The sequence below is a fragment of the Lagopus leucura genome, unplaced genomic scaffold (genome assembly GCF_019238085.1).
Source record: "Lagopus leucura isolate 7727_CA_CO unplaced genomic scaffold, USGS_WTPT01 Super-Scaffold_650, whole genome shotgun sequence".
Classification (NCBI taxonomy): domain Eukaryota; kingdom Metazoa; phylum Chordata; class Aves; order Galliformes; family Phasianidae; genus Lagopus; species Lagopus leucura.
The window spans coordinates 1,675,070-1,692,186 of NW_024962253.1; the positions used below are offsets into that span (position 1 = coordinate 1,675,070).

At 44.2% G+C, this 17,117-nt stretch overlaps 1 protein-coding gene across 1 annotated transcript; it reads left to right on the forward strand.

Moving 5' to 3' along the window:
• Positions 1-1,941: 1,941 nt before the first annotated feature.
• On the forward strand, positions 1,942-5,838 carry LOC122175012 (phospholipase A2 inhibitor and Ly6/PLAUR domain-containing protein-like). Its single transcript, XM_042862386.1, has 5 exons — positions 1,942-2,100; positions 3,308-3,424; positions 3,662-3,811; positions 3,951-4,091; positions 5,499-5,838. The coding sequence occupies exons 1-5, from the start codon at positions 2,052-2,054 to the stop codon at positions 5,720-5,722; spliced, it is 681 nt and encodes a 226-aa protein (XP_042718320.1). The 5' UTR covers positions 1,942-2,051; the 3' UTR covers positions 5,723-5,838.
• The last annotated feature ends 11,279 nt before the right edge of the window (positions 5,839-17,117 follow it).

The window sequence follows — 17,117 nt, forward strand, 5'->3', positions numbered from 1 at the left end:
ATCCTGCCCCTGTACTTGGCACTGGCGAGGCCTCACCTCGAGGGCTGTGTTCAGTTTTGGGCACCTCAGTACAGAAAGGACATGGAGGTGCCGGAGCAGGTCCAAAGAAGGGCAACAAGGCTGGTGAAGGGCTTGGAGAATGTGCCCTACGAACAGAGACTGAAGGAACTGGGGCTGTTTAGACTGCGAAAAAGAGGCTGAGGGGAGACCTTATTGCTCTCTTCCAATACCTGAAAGGTGCTTGCAGTAAGAGTGGGGTTGGTCTCTTTTCACTGGTGACAGGTGACAGGAGGAGGGGAAATGGCCTCAAGTTGTGCCAGGGGAGATTTAGGTTGGATATCAGGAAACACTTCTTTACAGAAAGGGTTGTTAAGCACTGGAATAGGCTCCCCAGGGAGGTGGTTGAGTCACCATCCCTGGATGTGTTTAAAAGCTGTTTGGATGTGGTGCTCAGGGACATGATTTAGCAGAGGGTTGTTAAAGGTAGGGTAGCACGGTTATGTGATTCTATGATTCTATCTGTGATTTTCTCTATGGAATTGCAGGAAGTCTTTGGTATAGTGTGGTGCTGAGGTAGAGAACAGTGCTTAGCTCATCTGTGCACCAATAGGAAACCTCAGCAATTAAACCCTCTCAGCTTTTCATCAAACATCTAACTACCAGGTTCATGGTGAGAGGTTTCTCTGCTTCCTGGCACTTCCCTATGAGCAGCCCTTGTCTTGGGCTGGCACTGTCCTGGGCAACAGGATGGATTGGGTGAGATCTGAAATGTTTTTGTATCTCATATCTGTGAGTTGTTACCCACTTGTGTCTGTGGTCTGCATGTTCCTGCTGTGAGTACTTGTTTGGATGTATAGATGTTGCTACATCTACATCTAGGGGCCAGATGATCCCAGTACTCTGATGTGCTACACAGCAAAGTTTGCTTGGAGCAGTATCTGGCCCAAGGAGCTTACACAACAGCCAGGATTGGTAGCAGGACATAAATTGCTCCCTACTGTCCCTGCAAAAAGTACTGAAGGACAATGAACTAATTGGCTATGACCTATCTGCTCAAGAATATGAGCAAAGAGGGTATGTTCTGGGTAGGAAATGGTTTTGGTAAGGCAACACATCCTGATAAAACTGCATAAGGGACAGGGAACGTTTGGGCTGATAGCAGTCTGGCCTCAACTGCTTGACCTTAGCTCGTCACTGGATCCCAGGGCATGGAAGTAATGCTGTCACCAGGCTGTGTCTGGTGACAGACACATATACAGCTACATTGGTATTTCCTCTCTGCTGAATGGTTTGACTTAAAGGACAAAGGAATGATAGAAGAATTTTTTATCAACTTCCACTTGTTTAATATAAAAACCTGCACCCTGGAGGTCCCACTCTGCAGCTCTGACATATTCATCCCCAGAAAACCCTGATCAAGCCTCCTCCAAGGCATATACTGGCAGTCATTTTGCAAACAGAAGCTGCATGCCAGCTTGGAAGGGAAGTTCACTGCTCTGCTGCTGTCTGCTTTACTGCTGTACTCAAGGCATGAGAGCTCCTGATTGCCTGATGGGAAGGAAGATGGGAAACCAGCCAGCAAAAACTCAGCTGCGAGGAAAATTCCTGACTAGCTCTTGCTACATTTTGCTTCTTTGGGCCTGCTGGAGAGAGCACAACAGGGCTGTTCAAATGGTTTCTTCTCCTTCATTCATATGTATGGCATAGGCTGAAGGTTGTTTAAACAAAGTCTGAACTGCAGACATACCTGACAGATCCCAGGCAAGCCAGCCTTTCCCACAGGCTGCATACTCTACACTGGGGAATGATATATAGCACTTCTTGCACGGAGGAAAAGGCAGAAATATGGTTTAAATGAAAAAATAAATTGCATTTCACATGCTGTGTGCTACCAGTACTCCTTGATACGCTTCCACAGCTACGACTTCTGCATTTGCCACTTCCTCAAATCACTGACATATCCATCACACTCTGGTTTATAAAAGCCTCTGTGGTACATAGCGCTGTGTTTAGCAAGATTTGTCAGCTCCCTGTCCTTACTATCTGTCAGCATGAAAGTATTTCTTGGCTTCAGCTTTCTCCTGACTTTTCTAGACTCAGGTGAGTATTTGCTGGGTCCTGTGGGGCTGCAAGACTTAGAAGAGGTCTGGGGATGGGTGTTGCATATGGAGGGATGTTCCTGGCATCTGAGGCATGGGAATCCCTCATACGAAGTTTGATATGGAGTGGGGTAAGCATTAGTGGGCTTGGGGTATATCTGAGACTATGAGTCCATATGTGGGTGAAGGTGGAGGTGTTCACAATATGAGCTGGCTATTTAAGCTTCCATGGTGGTCAACAGCAATCCAAGTGGGACAGTCACAGGAGTGATTTGAGTTACTCTATGGTAGACTTTGGTCAGCTGAATCAATATCCAGCCAACAGTGACTGCAGATTCAAGGGATTGGTTGATTTGCTCATGCCCAGGATCACACAATTTTAATTTAGACACCATATGCTACCTCAGCTGTCCATCAGTTCTGCTTGAGAAGAGTATTAGTCTTGTGGAGGTCTTGTGTCATATGTGCAGACATCATGGCTGCTGCAGGGTGCCTTACATGGCACCTGAGTGTTTTGGGGAACCAACTGATGCCCTGAATGCACTGATCTACATGCTGAACCTTTGGGTTCCATTTGTTGTATCAAGGAGGTTATGTTGTTTGTTCTCTCTCCATAAACTCTTTACTCCTTCCTAAGTTTCTCCTACTGACTGCCTGATACTCTGGTCTGCTTAAGAAGTTCTTGTCCTGAAGCAGTAGATAATCAGTAAAGTGGATTCCTCTAATGTCTACAAAGAGATATGTTGTTCCCAGTTTGTCCATAGCACAGTAACTGCTGGCAGCCCCTCAGTCACCAATTCCTTGAATTCCCTTGCTCACTGCAAAGAGAAGATTTGGGGACTGCAAATCCAGGGACACTCAAACGCCCTTGTGGACAGAGGGATTTGTAGATATGCTTCTCTTAATATCCTCAGCAAAATCAAGCAAGCATTATCTACTAGAAGACAAGGCATGCTAGCCAGGTATCAGTAGTTAAAATGCAAAATCACAGCTCAGATAGGCTTCCCTGCACTTCCTTATATTCAAGATCATACTAGATAAAATAATAATAGGAAATAAATGCAAAAGAACCCACGTAACTGGAAAAATAAGAAAAGAGAAACATGAAAATTGCTGATCAAAAGCAAAAAGAAAAGAATAATAGATGAGAGGGGAAGTGAAATCCCTCATGACTGCTGCTCAGAAATATGCCTTGTTTCCTCATCCAGGAACCATGCTTCAGTGTGAGGTTTGTCACAGCATAGGAAGAAGCTGCTATGGCCCCATGGAAACCTGCAGTGGTGATGCAGACACCTGTGGCATCATTCTGCATGAAGTTACAATAGGTAGGTGAGATGTTTGCTGTGCCTTCATCCCTTTCCAGTGAGAAATTCCTCACTGGAGTCTCAGATGTGATGACACCATGCCTATTCATTTGAGGGGATCACCAGTGTCACTGGCACTGCTTTTGGGCTGTGTCTGTCAGGTCCTGGGAAGGCTGTTGAGCAGTTGCTGCTGTAGGAACCAGATGGAGGGGAAGGGAGTAACATGGTGGTTAATGATTTGGTGCTGCCCCATTACAGGGGGGATGGCAATCCCTTCATTGATCAAGACCTGTCTGCCATCCAGAATTTGCCAGATGGGCCCAGTCACCATGAACTACGGGAAGGTGAAAGCGAGGAGCCTCTTGGCCTGCTGTGTGGGTGATGCCTGTCGGACAGCGTCTGTCTCATGTGAGCTCCCTTTGGCTTATCACCATCCCTTTTCTGCTCGCCTCTTACCAAGGTCAGGCTTTGTACGCTAAGCCATCGCTTGGCTCCTCACTCTCCTTCCCTTGTTAAAACCAATTGCATCCTATCTCTTTCCTCCCAGTGCCGCCGGAGAACAACATGCCCAATGGATTCCAGTGTCCCGCCTGCTACAGCGTGGATTCTTTCCAGTGTGGTAACGAAACTGTGAACTGCACTGGATCTGAAAGCCAGTGTGTTGACCTGGCTGGCTTAATGAATACAGGTAGCAGTCTTTTGCTTGGGGCTGTCTGTCATCTTTTTTGTTTAACTAGCAAACCCAGTTTAAGAGGGAGCAATACAGATAAATTAAAAAGGGGTGACAAGTGTGAAGAGAAAAATGAAGAAATTCAAAGCTTAAAAGGGGCGTGCTTAAATATAGTAAAAGGGCAAGGGTGTGCTTTCCTTCCTCTTTTCCAGTAATAGCTGGGATCCCTTGTAGTATGGTATAACTGAGGTAAAGAACTGAACTGTTGTCATGAAACAATTTGATATGTGGACATAACCCCTGAATTTGCTGGCCCCAGCTAGGGTGCATGAGGATGAGCTTGGATTTAAACCAGTCACCCAGCTGCTGGAGCTTCAGGTGAAACTAATGCAGAGCTATCAGCTTCTTTATGCAAACAATAGGAATGAGAGAATCTGACCAGGGAGTTAGGAACCCAGCATCAACAGGAAGATTGCTCTAAGCCTGTTTGACCTGCTGTGTGTCCATAGCCATAGGCAGTTAGGTAATTTCCCACAAAACTGCTTGGAATTGTTAACTGACAAGGATTTTCTTCACAGATGTTTAGTTTGGCCCAGCAGGCTGAAGCTTTGGGGAAAGTATTGTTTCCAGAGTGAAGAAAAAAACAATCTAGTTTAATGAGGAACTGGGAGTTGTTGACTTGGGATAAGGTTGTCTGGCTTTCCCCAGGCTGAATTTCAGGTTACTTCTGTGTCCAAACTGCTGGCTAGATGTGGATATTTCTGTGATTACAGCACTTTAAGGTCTATCTATCACGTAGATGCTCTGGTGTTGGCAAAAGTTCCAGGCTCTCCCTCAGTGGGTATACGTGCAAGACTTCTCGGTTGCTTTGGCTAAATGATATAAGGCCTTAGAGACAGACTTGCCTAAATGCATGGCTCAGCCTGTAATTCCTTTGAGACTTCTCAATCCTGGTCAAATTTTGGCAAAAAAATAAGTCATTCATCTCATATTTCATGAAAGGGTCGAAGTGAGAAGGTAACAATGAACACTGGGACTACTGTATCACAGCTCTCATCTCTCTAGGTAGCCAGGTGAGATGTGAATGGAAGAACTGAAGATTACTCCATAAAATACAACAATTTAAAAGCTTTTCAATTTTTAAATGGCAATTGTTTAAATTTAAAAAAAAAAAAAAAAAAAAAAAAAAAGGTCTTGTTCATCAGTAAGGAAGAAGAAACCCTAAACATTTTGTGTTTCTAGTCAGTGAAGGTAACCTTCAAACTCACTCAGTAGAAGGGAGCAGGCAGGAATGGGCTTGGAGCCAGCTGGATGTGAAGAATATGCAGTACGTGAGGTGAACATGGGAGCTCCAGTGGCCAGGGAGGGAATAGCTATGGAGACTGTTTCCCCTGACCTGTGGAATGTGCTTCTTTTGCTGTGTAGGTGGACTGACTGTGAAAGCTGCCATGAAGGGATGCACCACCATTTCTGAATGCAATGCTGTAGGAGACAGTAAAAACAATCTGGGGATGATGGACATTAAAATAAAGAGGTTCCAATGCCAACCAGCTATTACACTGGAAATGCTGAGTTCTGGGCTTGTCCCTTCACAAAGTCTTTTCTTCCCTGCCCTATCAGGGTTCATCTTGGAGAAGTTGCTTTTCTGACTCTCGCTAGGACTGGCTTAAGCAAAGCTTGTCACAGCCAGTGGTTTGCTCCTGTTTGATGTGGTATCTCTTGTGTGCAGATTTTGTTTTCAGAATAAAGACAGTACTTACACTTTGTTTATTTTCTTTTTTATTTAATCTGATTTAAAGCTACATCTGTTCAATTGTGGTTGGTTCTGTTATGTTCTTAGAGTGCTCTGACCATAATAGAACCATGGGAGACTGCATGAGGTGCCCATGCACCGCACAAGCAACAGAAGCTCTCAAAATAGCACTAGAATCTACTTCCACAGACTTAGGACAAGTCCTCTGCATTTGGCCAATCACTTTTCCAAGCTCTGAAGATGACTGGAGGTGAGCTCCTGGGAAATTCACTCTGACTAGAAAGGTAGCCTGCCCTTTTTTGCCTCCCTTATATCCTATTTTCAGTTGGATGCTTGTTTTCCCCAGGCAGACCTGAAGTATTTCCATTTCAGAGGGGAGTCAGTGATCCTTTGCTACAAGCAAACTGCTCCTGGCAAGAACATTTCTCCTTGTGGTTGTTCTTTTTCCCCTACTAGACACTGTTCTTTTCTATTTTAGTTTTCAGGATTATCCAGAATAAATGTTTACTTTAGGAAGGTTTCATAAATTAGGCAGCTTTCTATGGTGATAGATTGCTGGGAGTCCAACTAATGGAAATTTGTAACCAAATGCCTACTTCCCTTCAGATGGTCAAACCACACCCGTTGTTGGCTTAGCCTCCCCCCTTCTACGTGGGTAATTCCCACTAAATGGCTCTTCTGCTCCATTGCCTGTCCTGCTGGCTTTCCTCAGGTTGGTCCCACACAAAGGCACCTAAGAAAAACAGCGGTGGGCAACAATTCCATATCTGGGAGGTAGCACGGGCTATTGGCAAAGGGATAAAGCAATGGGAGTGTTGGAAGATCATAGAATCATCTTCACGGTCTTCCTCTGGACCACTCCAAAAGTTCCACTGCTTTCCTGAGTTGGAGGCACCAGGCCTGGATACAGTACTCCAGATGGGGCCTCATGAGAGCAGAGAGAGAGCAGGGGGGACAATCACCTCCCTCACCCTGCTGGCCACCCCTCTTCTGATGCAGCTCAGAATGCAGCTGGCCATCTGATCTGCAAGCACATACTGCTGGCTCATGTTAAGCTTCTCATCTATCAGAACTCCCAATCCCTTTTCAGAGCTGTTCCCAATGAGTTCTTCTACACATATCTGAGATTGCCCTGACCCCAGTGCAACACCTTGCACTTGGTCTTGTTGAATCTCATTTGGTTCACATGGGTCCACTTTTCAAGCCTGTCCATCTCTGGATAAAGTCCCTTTCTTTTATTGTGTCAACTGGACTACTCAGCTTGGTGTCATCAGAAAACTTGCTGAGGATATACTCAATCCCACTGTCTTTGTCTTTGGTAAAGATACTGGAGGGCACAGATCCCAAGGCAGACCCCTGAGGGACACCACTCTTGTCTGGCTTCCACCTTAACATAGCACCACTGACCACAACCCTCTGGCTGTGATCATCCAACCAATTATTTATCCTCTCAATAGTCCACCCCTCAAACCCACATTTTTCCCATTTTGAAATAAGAATGTGGTGTCCAGGTAGATGACAACAGTTGCCCATTCTTTGTCCACCAGCTCTGTCACTTCATCAGTGGAGGCCACTTTGGTCAGGCATGATCTGTCCTTGTTAAAGCTATGCTGGCTGTCTCAGATCACCTCCTCGCATGCCCCTTAACATGTCTTGCATAAGGATCTGTTCCATGATCTTCCCAGGCACAGAGGTGAGGCTCACTGGCCTGTTGATCTCTGGATCTTACTTTTTCCCTTTCTTAAAAATGAGAGTGATGTTTCCCTTTTTCCAGTCACTGGGGACTTCGGCTGATAGCCACGATTTCAAATAAGATGGACAGTGACTTGACAAACACATCAGTCAATTTCTTCAGTACCCTGGGATCCACGTTCTTTGGTCCCATAGGCTTGTACATGTTCAATCTTATGAGCTGGTCTTGGACTTGCTCGACTCTTATAAGTGGAAGGATTTTGCTCTCCCGAATGTTACCTAACGTGAGAGACTGGGGTCAGCGTTTTTCTATCAATTTCCAGATAAGTGAATCTTACTGGAAAAGTATTGACTTTTTTTGGGGGGGAGAAGGCTGTCAGATTAATAATCAAAATGCATGATTGCATTTGTCCTTACGAGCTCTGGCTCATGCTGCAGTGTTTAAGACATGGAGACGTGGAGTAGCAGTGATCAGAAATGGAATTTTATCTCCTAATCAAAACTGTGTCAGAAAGCCCTAAGGAAAGCCTTGGTTACTCAAACAAGACCATAATGTGTGGCAGTACTGAGATGATTACACCTAGACATATATGCATGAATACGTATGTGACCAGTTTTTAACATGCAGCAAAGGGACTGACTGTTCTTGTAATTTACCCCTCCCCTAGACTATATCTTCTTCCCAAACATTCTGAAACTCTTTTCTTTCTAATAGTCTCATCAAATTAATTGGGAGAGAATTTCACATTATCTATTATAATAAGAGGGTGTGAATCTGAGAATAAAAATTATTTTTTGGGGTGGAGAGATAACTTAAAATACAGACTTAATGCAGGCAAAAGAGTCTGGTTAGGCTCAGTTAATTATTTTCAGAGGCAGTGCAGTTATGGTGTGGGTGTCAGAGAGAGAACACAGCTCCCCCTTTGCTGTGTAACTGCATGCTGATAATGGAGCGATTTGCTCTTACAGCATTTTTCCAAATCTGATAACGCTCTGGAATTAAAAAAATTCTCTATCTTTTTGTGCACGTACATTATCCCTGAATGCATCTCCTGCACGTTCATGCAGAACGTTTCAGTGTTGTCTGTGGTCTGTGGCATCCCCCTGTAGCAGGTCTTAATCCACTTCAATGCTTCAACCTTTCACTCTCTGTTTGTTCCACTTTGACCTGTGATGTTATCTGGACAGAAAAGCTTGGTGGTTTTGTTTAGCCTGATCAAAACTTGGGTGAGAAATGTCTAGAGAGCCATGGAAAAGAAGAATATGATGAATATGCTTGGCTCCTACACTTGGCATAAGTCTTTTTGGATCATGAACAACAGGAGGCCTTGATGAGACTGTTCTCTGAACTGGATAGCTCAGTAATAGAGCTCACGGCCATGACTGTAAGCAAAGAGGCTACAGCTCTAGAACAGGTGATCTGCTGAAACCTCTTAAGGAAAAATAACAAGTTGCTGAAACAGGTCAAAAATAATGCGGTAAAATTATGGCTACAAGCCAGTGACTACAAGTTATCAACATAGCAGTCAGAGAAGACCATCTCTGAGCTATTCTTGCTGAAGCAGTTGGCTGCCCAGAACTTATCTCCCTTTGGTTAGGGTGCTTCTTGAGGATACTTCTCAAGGCTGAGATTCTTACTATGCCTGTTGGTGGGTGAAACTTTAGTCTTTAAAGCTACCTGTTTATGCTAGAATTGAGCGACTTAATGCAGTATGTTAATCACTGTGACTCTTGCTATCGTAATGGATTCGTGCTATCAGTCTACTTTCTATATTAAGCCAATTTGATGCTATATCACCAGAACTGTGCAAGTGTTGGATATCTCCTGTGCCAGAGGAGGAGGCAGATAGTTTCAAAGGGTTGAGAAGCAGCTCAATTTTGACTTGTAATTCAGTGTTGTGGCGAACAACAGTGTTGCAATCTGTGGCTGCATAAATGGGGGAACGAGGAGTGGAAATAGCCCTACGTCTTTATGATTGATGTATCAGTGCTTGGTCCTGATCCAGCACCCACATTTTGTAATGGCTATTAAAAACAGCATGAAATAAAATGCCTCACAGTGAAAATCTTCTGCTGTATTAACAGGTGATCTTACCGAAAAAGGAGATAGAATGGGAGCTTGTTTACAGCCTGTAAATACGACTATATGGAAGAAAAAAAGATCTTAAAGTGTTCTTTTATAAGGAAGAGCACAAATCCAAGGGGGAAAAACCTCTGTATCACCTCTGTCCATAGATTTCAGCCCTTTAGAGAAAAAGGTACCACCAACTTTTGATATGTGTAAATCCAGCGTGAAGATCTTCCAGAGATGCACGCTTTAGTGGCAGGCAGGTTAGGGGCATTTCAGACAGAGCTGGTAGAAATATGACAGACTGGAGAACAGAGGAAGATGATGAGTTAATGAGCCTTGCTGATGTCAAGTCTGGTTCCTAGTGAGAGAGATGAAGCTGGAGTGTGTTCAGATAAAAGAAACATCAAAGGTGGAAAAAACCCTAGTGGCACAGATTTCCAGAAACTATTCAAGCAATGAGACCTTGGTATCTTGAGCAAGGAGTAATAAACACGATTCCCTATAAAACAGTCACTGGGTGAATATGGGATGCTCCGTTGTTCGCAGGGTTTAACTGAGGGTATGAAGCAGGGAGCAGCCCTGGTCATAGGCACTGGGGAGGGGCAAGGAAAGTTGTGGTCAAAACCCATCATAGTAAATGGAATGGTTCCTGCTGATTTTACTGGGCTTTGAAAAAGGCTTTAGACACCAAACTGGGTTGTTTCCATCTGTATTTTCTCTCTATAATATATACAAACCCTACTCCCACTCAGACGTGTGCGCACTGACGTGTAAATATCATATCCTCCCTTAGATTTTAAAGACACTTCCACTAGCAGACATGTGAGATGTGCAGCTCTGTATGAGGCCTGCCTTACCCGCAGTACCGTCTGTACCAACAACACCTTTCATCTCTCTTTGCATAACAAAGAGGACTCAGACCATTGTTTTTTCTCCCCTGAGGAGAGAATAGGGAATATTCTCTATCTCCTGCCCTTCTCCCACTCCCCTCTGAAGCTTCTGATCTTTCTCAAATAGTTGAGCCAGTAGGAAATCCCAGTGGCAGCAGAAAGACAATCAGTGACAATCTATGATGGACATATGAATGTGCAGTATTTTGTCCAGTAGGTGATTTTGTAGGGGGAAAGGGAGAGAGAGGATATGGGTTGCTGTTTGACCGAAGCAGCTCTGAGCACTGGGGAGGTGTAGGACAGGGGAAGCTTAGGCCTGTGTCTGCACCATGTGGGGAAGTGCTTATCAGATACTAAAATGCTTTGGTCCCTTCTTGACAGAGTATCTAAAGTTGGGGAAGATTTGCTTCCATTTCCTGGGAAGCTTTTCTGTGCCAGCACCTTCTCACCAGGATCTCAAGACAATGGAGCCTGACACATTTATCTCTTTTTTTCGGTCAGAGCACAGTCTGGGGCTGTATTTGCAAAGGAATGTGAAGTGTTGCTGTTTCTTTTACATAATAACCATGACTCTTCATTAAAAAGAAGTTTGTCCAGTAATCTAGGCCAGCAGGTCCTGTACATGTTTGTGGGATTCCACTTCTTCAAAGGCAAAATGAAGACAAACAGAGTGAACAAGCAATCTTTCTTGCAGATAGGACAAACATTTGTTTTGCTACATGCCAGAGACTAAATGATTTCTCCTGACTCTTTCAGGAATTGGGGCCATCTGACCAAAATGATCTTCTGCAATGCGTAATTGTGTCTATCTGAGCACGCCACCAAAGAACTGAGTAAATACAGCACTTGGAGATCAGATTCTATCTCTGTCAGAAAACATTACACTGCAGGTTCCAATTTGTACGGAGGGACTCAATTGTTGTGCATGCCTCATAGACAGTTCCATAGGCACAAAACGTTAGATGTAGAGGTTTCTATCCCCAGGCTCCTGTCTTTTCTGGGGCACAAGAATGCAATTGCTTCATAGCCCGCTGCATTAAAGAATAAGGCTAGCTTTGCTTCCAAAGCTGCATGGTCTCATCTCCTTACTCCTCACAAGCCTCTACCAGACTGGTAGACCAATGTTCCCAAACCCTCACACATATTTGCTCTTCTCTGGGCTGCATATTGTTAAGAAATACATTTGGTTCCCACCTTTATTGATGTTAGAGAGAAGGCATCTCTCCCTCTCCATACATATCTGAAACTATGTTCTGAATCTTGTTCAGGCTCTTGGGAGTTCTTATGTGTGACTGACTGAATGGAAAAAAAAAAAAACCCTTGTTCCTAAACTGCAATGACATTTAAGTCTTTCCAAGCAATCACACCTCTATGTCTTACTGGTTATAAGGATGAGTGCTGATGTTCAAGTCGTTGCTATGACTGGACATTTGGTTGCTGCCATTGGGTACGCAGCCTTTTTGTTTTAGGACACTGCAGTTCATAGGAAGAGAAAGTTTCCTCCCGCAGTTCTATAGCCACACTTCATGTCTGATTTTCTCCCCATGGAACAGGCTGTTGGGCCTCATTTTCAGAAACCTGTGTTACTGCATTGAGGAATTCAAATTTTCTGTTCCAATAGAACCAGGTAGGAAATATCAGAGCACAGAATAAGTTTTCATATCAGGTTTTTGCTGGAGACCTTCTGGGATGGTGTGGGCTTTCCAGAGAAAACATGAAAACTATTGGCAGGTGATTGCTGAAAGAGTAGTTGATTTTGGGCTCTGTGTAGATTGAAAGGAGCTGTGAGTTTACAGCTCCAGGAAACTACAAAGCGTTTTGCAAACTTCAGTTAAGGACCCATCTTCCTGGATTTCTTGGATCCAAAGAGATTGATGCAATTTTGGAAGAAGATTGTAGGACTTCTTTCTAAAATCTAGATTCAATGTGGGAGCTTGTTCATGTTGAGGGAGCTCATTCCTCTCTGAAGAGGTAGACACATTAGTAGGGAGTGTTGGAGGATGCCTGTCTATCAAATCACTTTAAGTCTGAGGGTATGCTTAAGAGGTCAGGCATCTAAGGTACCATTAACTTCACGTGTGTAAAAGGATGCATTTAAGACTTTTTAAAAGGTTAATTTCCCCCCTGCTCTTTCTACTGTGTTATTGAGTCTATGGTGGGCTACTCACACACAGCACAACTGTCTGACATACTGTGTGGTTAGCTAGAAGTTTTTGAGAACTTTTTTTTGAGAAGTTTTGAGTTATACCAGAGGAGGTTTAGGTTGGATATTAGGAGAAACTTTTTCTCTCAGAGGGTGGTCAGGCACTGGAATGGCTGCCCAGGGAGGTGGTGGAGTCACCATCCCTGGCAGTGTTCAAGAGGCACCTGGATGAGGAGCTACGAGAGATGGTTTAGTAGCTTGTGGTACTGATAGGAATGGGAGGGTGGTTGGACTGGATGATCTTGCAGGTCGTTTCCAACCTTGTGATTCTGTGATTCTGTGAGAAGTGTGACGTGATGTCTTCACTCTTCCAAGCAAAAATGGTCTAATGCTATACTTGTGGTTTGATTTAACTGCCATCTGATCTCAAACTTTTACCAGGTTTTGTGGTCTCAGACCTTGAAGGCTCAAGAAATTTTTAGACATTAGCACAGAATTTTTTTTTTCCCTAAAATGGGAGTTGAGATCCTCAATATTCATGTGATGGCAAGAGCAGTGTTCTAGTAAATGCATAATGGTATTGTGAAATTCATCCTATTACTGGAACTGACCGTACTACAAATTACACACCAAAGTTCCAGGAAGCTGCCAAAACTACTAACAGGTACCACTTGCCATGAATGTCTGCAAATTGAAAGCACATGGTGCTTAGGGCAGTGATGACCTACAGGAAATAGAAAAGCAATGTACGGTAGAAGTAGACCTGGTCATTAATGGAAGTTATTCAAGCATCTCCATTTCAAGCTTGTCTTCTCTCCAGTTTTATTTAGAAACTCCTGCTTGTGGGCTCCATTCACATCCCCTGGTGGGAGAGGTTAATGGGCACTTGTGACAGATAGCTGTGGAAATCTCTGGTTCACAGCCAGATGGTTGAATTTCAGTCCCTATAGAAATCCTAATCAGTCTGCATCAGAAACAACCTGTGCATCTTGCATGTGTCTTTCTCTGCTGCCTTCTGTAAATAATTATTACTTTTTTTCTGGGGTTTTGTGGCCAGTTAAGCAAAAAAAGAATGTCCATGAGTAAGTCAAAAGTCTATGAGAGTTAGAGACAGAGGCAACAAAGGGAGCCTTGTTACTGTGGTTTATTGCAGGGTGCCTGATCAACCAGAGCCTGCTGATGAAACCTTCTTCCTCCAGCTACAGGAGGAAAGTTTGCAGGCTCTCATCCTGCTGGGGCACTTCTATCATGATGCCTGGCAGAAAAGCAACATAGTGAGCTGCAGGTGATCCAGGAGGCTCCTGGAATGTATCAAGGCTGACTACCTGAGCCAGGTAACAGAGCCCCATGAGGGGTGATGCAGTGCTGGGCCTCTTTCTTACCAATGCTAGTGAACTGTCTGTTGACATCAGGATTGGAAGCTGCTTAGGCTGTAGTGACCATGCAGTAGTGGAGTTCACACTCTTGAGGAATATTGGACAGGCAGAGTAAAATTAGGAAGCTTAGTTTTAGGAAAGCGACATTTCAGCTCTCAAGGGAATTAGTCAACAAAAACCCCGGGGAATTTGTCCTTAAGGACAAGGAAGTGGAGTGGAGCAGATCTGGCAGATCTTTAAGGAAGCTTTCCTTAGGGCACAAGAGCTCTCCATCCCCACGTGGATAAAGTCAGGAAAGGAAGGCAAGAGACCAATGTGGATGAATGAGGACCTGCTGTTCAATCTGGACAGCCAGGCACAGGCAGAGGGAGCAGGGACAGGTAACATGGGTGGGGTAGGGATGCTGCCAGGCTGTGCAGGGATGGTGTCAGGAAGGCCAAGGCCCAACTGGATTCAGCAAGGGGCATAAAGAAGAAAGGCTTCTATAGGTACGTCAGCTGGAGAAGAAAGTCCAGAAGGGCATACTGCCTCAGTGAGAAATACAGGCAGACTAGTAATAACAACCAAGGAGAAGGCCTACATATTCAACAACTTTTTTGCCTCAGTCTTCACTAATGACTGCTCTACACACAACCCTTGAGTGGAGGGTTTGGAAGTTGGGAACTGGGAGAGCAATGCTATTGCTGGTGTAAGCAAAGATCACATTCACAGAATCACAGAAATCACAGAATCACAGAAACCACAGAATCACAGAAACACCAAGGTCGGAAAAGACCTACGAGATCATCCAGTCCAACCATCCACCCATCACCAATAGTTCTCACTAAACTGTGTCCCTCAACACAAAGTCTAAACATTCCTTGAACACCTCCAGGGTTGGTGACTCCACCAGCTCCCTGGGCAGCCCATTCCAGTGCCTGAAGAGTATTATTTCCTAACGTTCAGCCTAAATCTCCCCTGGTGCAGCAACTGCCTGAGGAAGATGAGCATCTGTAAGTCTGTAGGTCCTGATGAGAAGCATCTCAGAGTCTTGAGGGAATCAACTAATGTGATCTCCAAGTAACACTTGATGATATTTGAAAAGTGTAGGTGGTCAGGTGAAGTCCCTGATGTCCAGAAGATATCTGGCATGGCTTCCCAAGGGCAGGTCCTGCCTGACCAACCTTGTTGCCATTTATGATGGTGTGTCAGTGGACAACATAAGAGACACTAATGTCATCTATCTGGACTTTTGACATGATGCCCTATAACATCCTTCTCTCTAAGTTGGAAATACATGGATTTGGTGGGTGGACTGTTTGATGAATGAGTAACAGGTTACAAGATTGTAGTCAGAGTGGTGGCTAATGGCTCAACGTTCAGATAGAGATCAGCAATGAGTGGTGTCCCTCAAAGGTCAGTGCTGGGAGCAGTGCTCTTCAATGTCTTCATCGATTACTTCCACAGTAGGGTCAAGGGCACCCTCAGCAAGTTTGAAGATGATAGCAGGCAGTGTGGTGTAGTTGACATGCTCGAGGGACAGGATGCCATCTTGAGGGACCACACATGCTGGGCAGTGCGCCCAGGGGAACCTCCTGAGGCTCAACACATCCAAGCGCGAGGCGTCGCACCCGGGTCGTGGCAACCCCCGCTGCCAGTACGAGCCGGGGGCCGTAGGGACAGAGCACGGCCCTGCCGGAAAGGACCTGGGCATCCATCTCAAATGACTGTGATTTGTGATGATGATGATGGGACAGAACATCCAGAGGAAGACTCTGATGCTGTTCAGGAGAGTCCGGAATAGAAGGGGAAGGATTGATGGGATCACCGAGGTGTGTGTGATGCATTCCCAGTGCATATGTATCCCTTCTCATACTTGAAGGGACTTTTTACATGATCTGATAGTGATAGGGCAAAGGGGAATGGCTTTAAACAAAAAGAGTGGAGATTTAGGTTAGATTAGATGGTAGGAGGAAATTCTTTTCTAACTTGTTCCTATTATTTTATTGTAAATTAAGTTTTCTTACAATCTGTTTAACTCTGATTTGGAAATGGGTTGTAAAACATGGACTTCCATCTCTGTCTTGGCTCAAGACAGTTGTTTTCTCCTACACTGAAGAGTAGCTTGAAAACACAAGGATGCCTCCTCTTGCAGTTTGTCTGTAGTGAGCCTCTAACAAAGATACCTTGTACATTTTTCCTTCCTCATATTCTCATTTCTGCTGACAATTTTAAGAAATCTGATTTTAGTAAGCAGCTAATAAGTAATTTGGTGATCATACAACTTTGTTATGCTATGCCACTAAGATACAAATGGCTTTGGGCTTCTGGTGATTACTATTATCATTATATTTTACTTATTTAAAGAAAATTCAAAATACTACTTCATGTTATTAAATTCCTTATACAGCATCACTTGACTCTCTAGGAGCTAGAGGAGGAGCAGAATTGTTCCTGGTGCAGGATTCAGCAAGAGACAATAAAATGGTACAACAGAAATTAGCAGAAGGTGGAATAGAAGCTATTTTTTTGATGTGTCTTGTGGAGAAATGAAGTGACTGCAGGCAGAAATCATGACCTCACATTCTTGGCAGGTTAGATGTTAGTGAAATGGAGGCTGTGGTCCAAGGAAGTTGAAAAATAACTTGGTGAATTTATTAAAAATGAAAACAGCCAAAGAGGAGAGTAGAAGGACTGAAGTAGAACGATGTGCCTCATCCAAGGCCAGAAATTCTGGTGGTTTTGCAGAGCAGGTACAGGTTCCAGTAGCTAGTGCTGCTTTCAGACTAGCCCGCTGAACCCCGTTCAAGTCCCCGGGTACCAAGCAGGAGTGTCTCAAGTGGTACCTTGAGTTCCTGGGTCAAAGCTACATTCTCAAAGAAGAACTCTGAACCTGTACTAACTGGAGGTTGGTCAAAGACAGCAAGCATTGTACTTCCCTATGTATTAAGTGATTCCTCCCTTGCCAATAATTTCAGCTCACAGCTCTCAGAGAGGAAAAAGAGCTTGTGAGACAGCTCACTTTGGATGAACTAAGGGCTAAACTCTGACAAAGCCAAAGAAGTGATGGGTGTGCATATGCATGTGTAGATACATATTGGAAGTAATTGATAAGTTTGTGTAAAGTGATGACTGGAAAA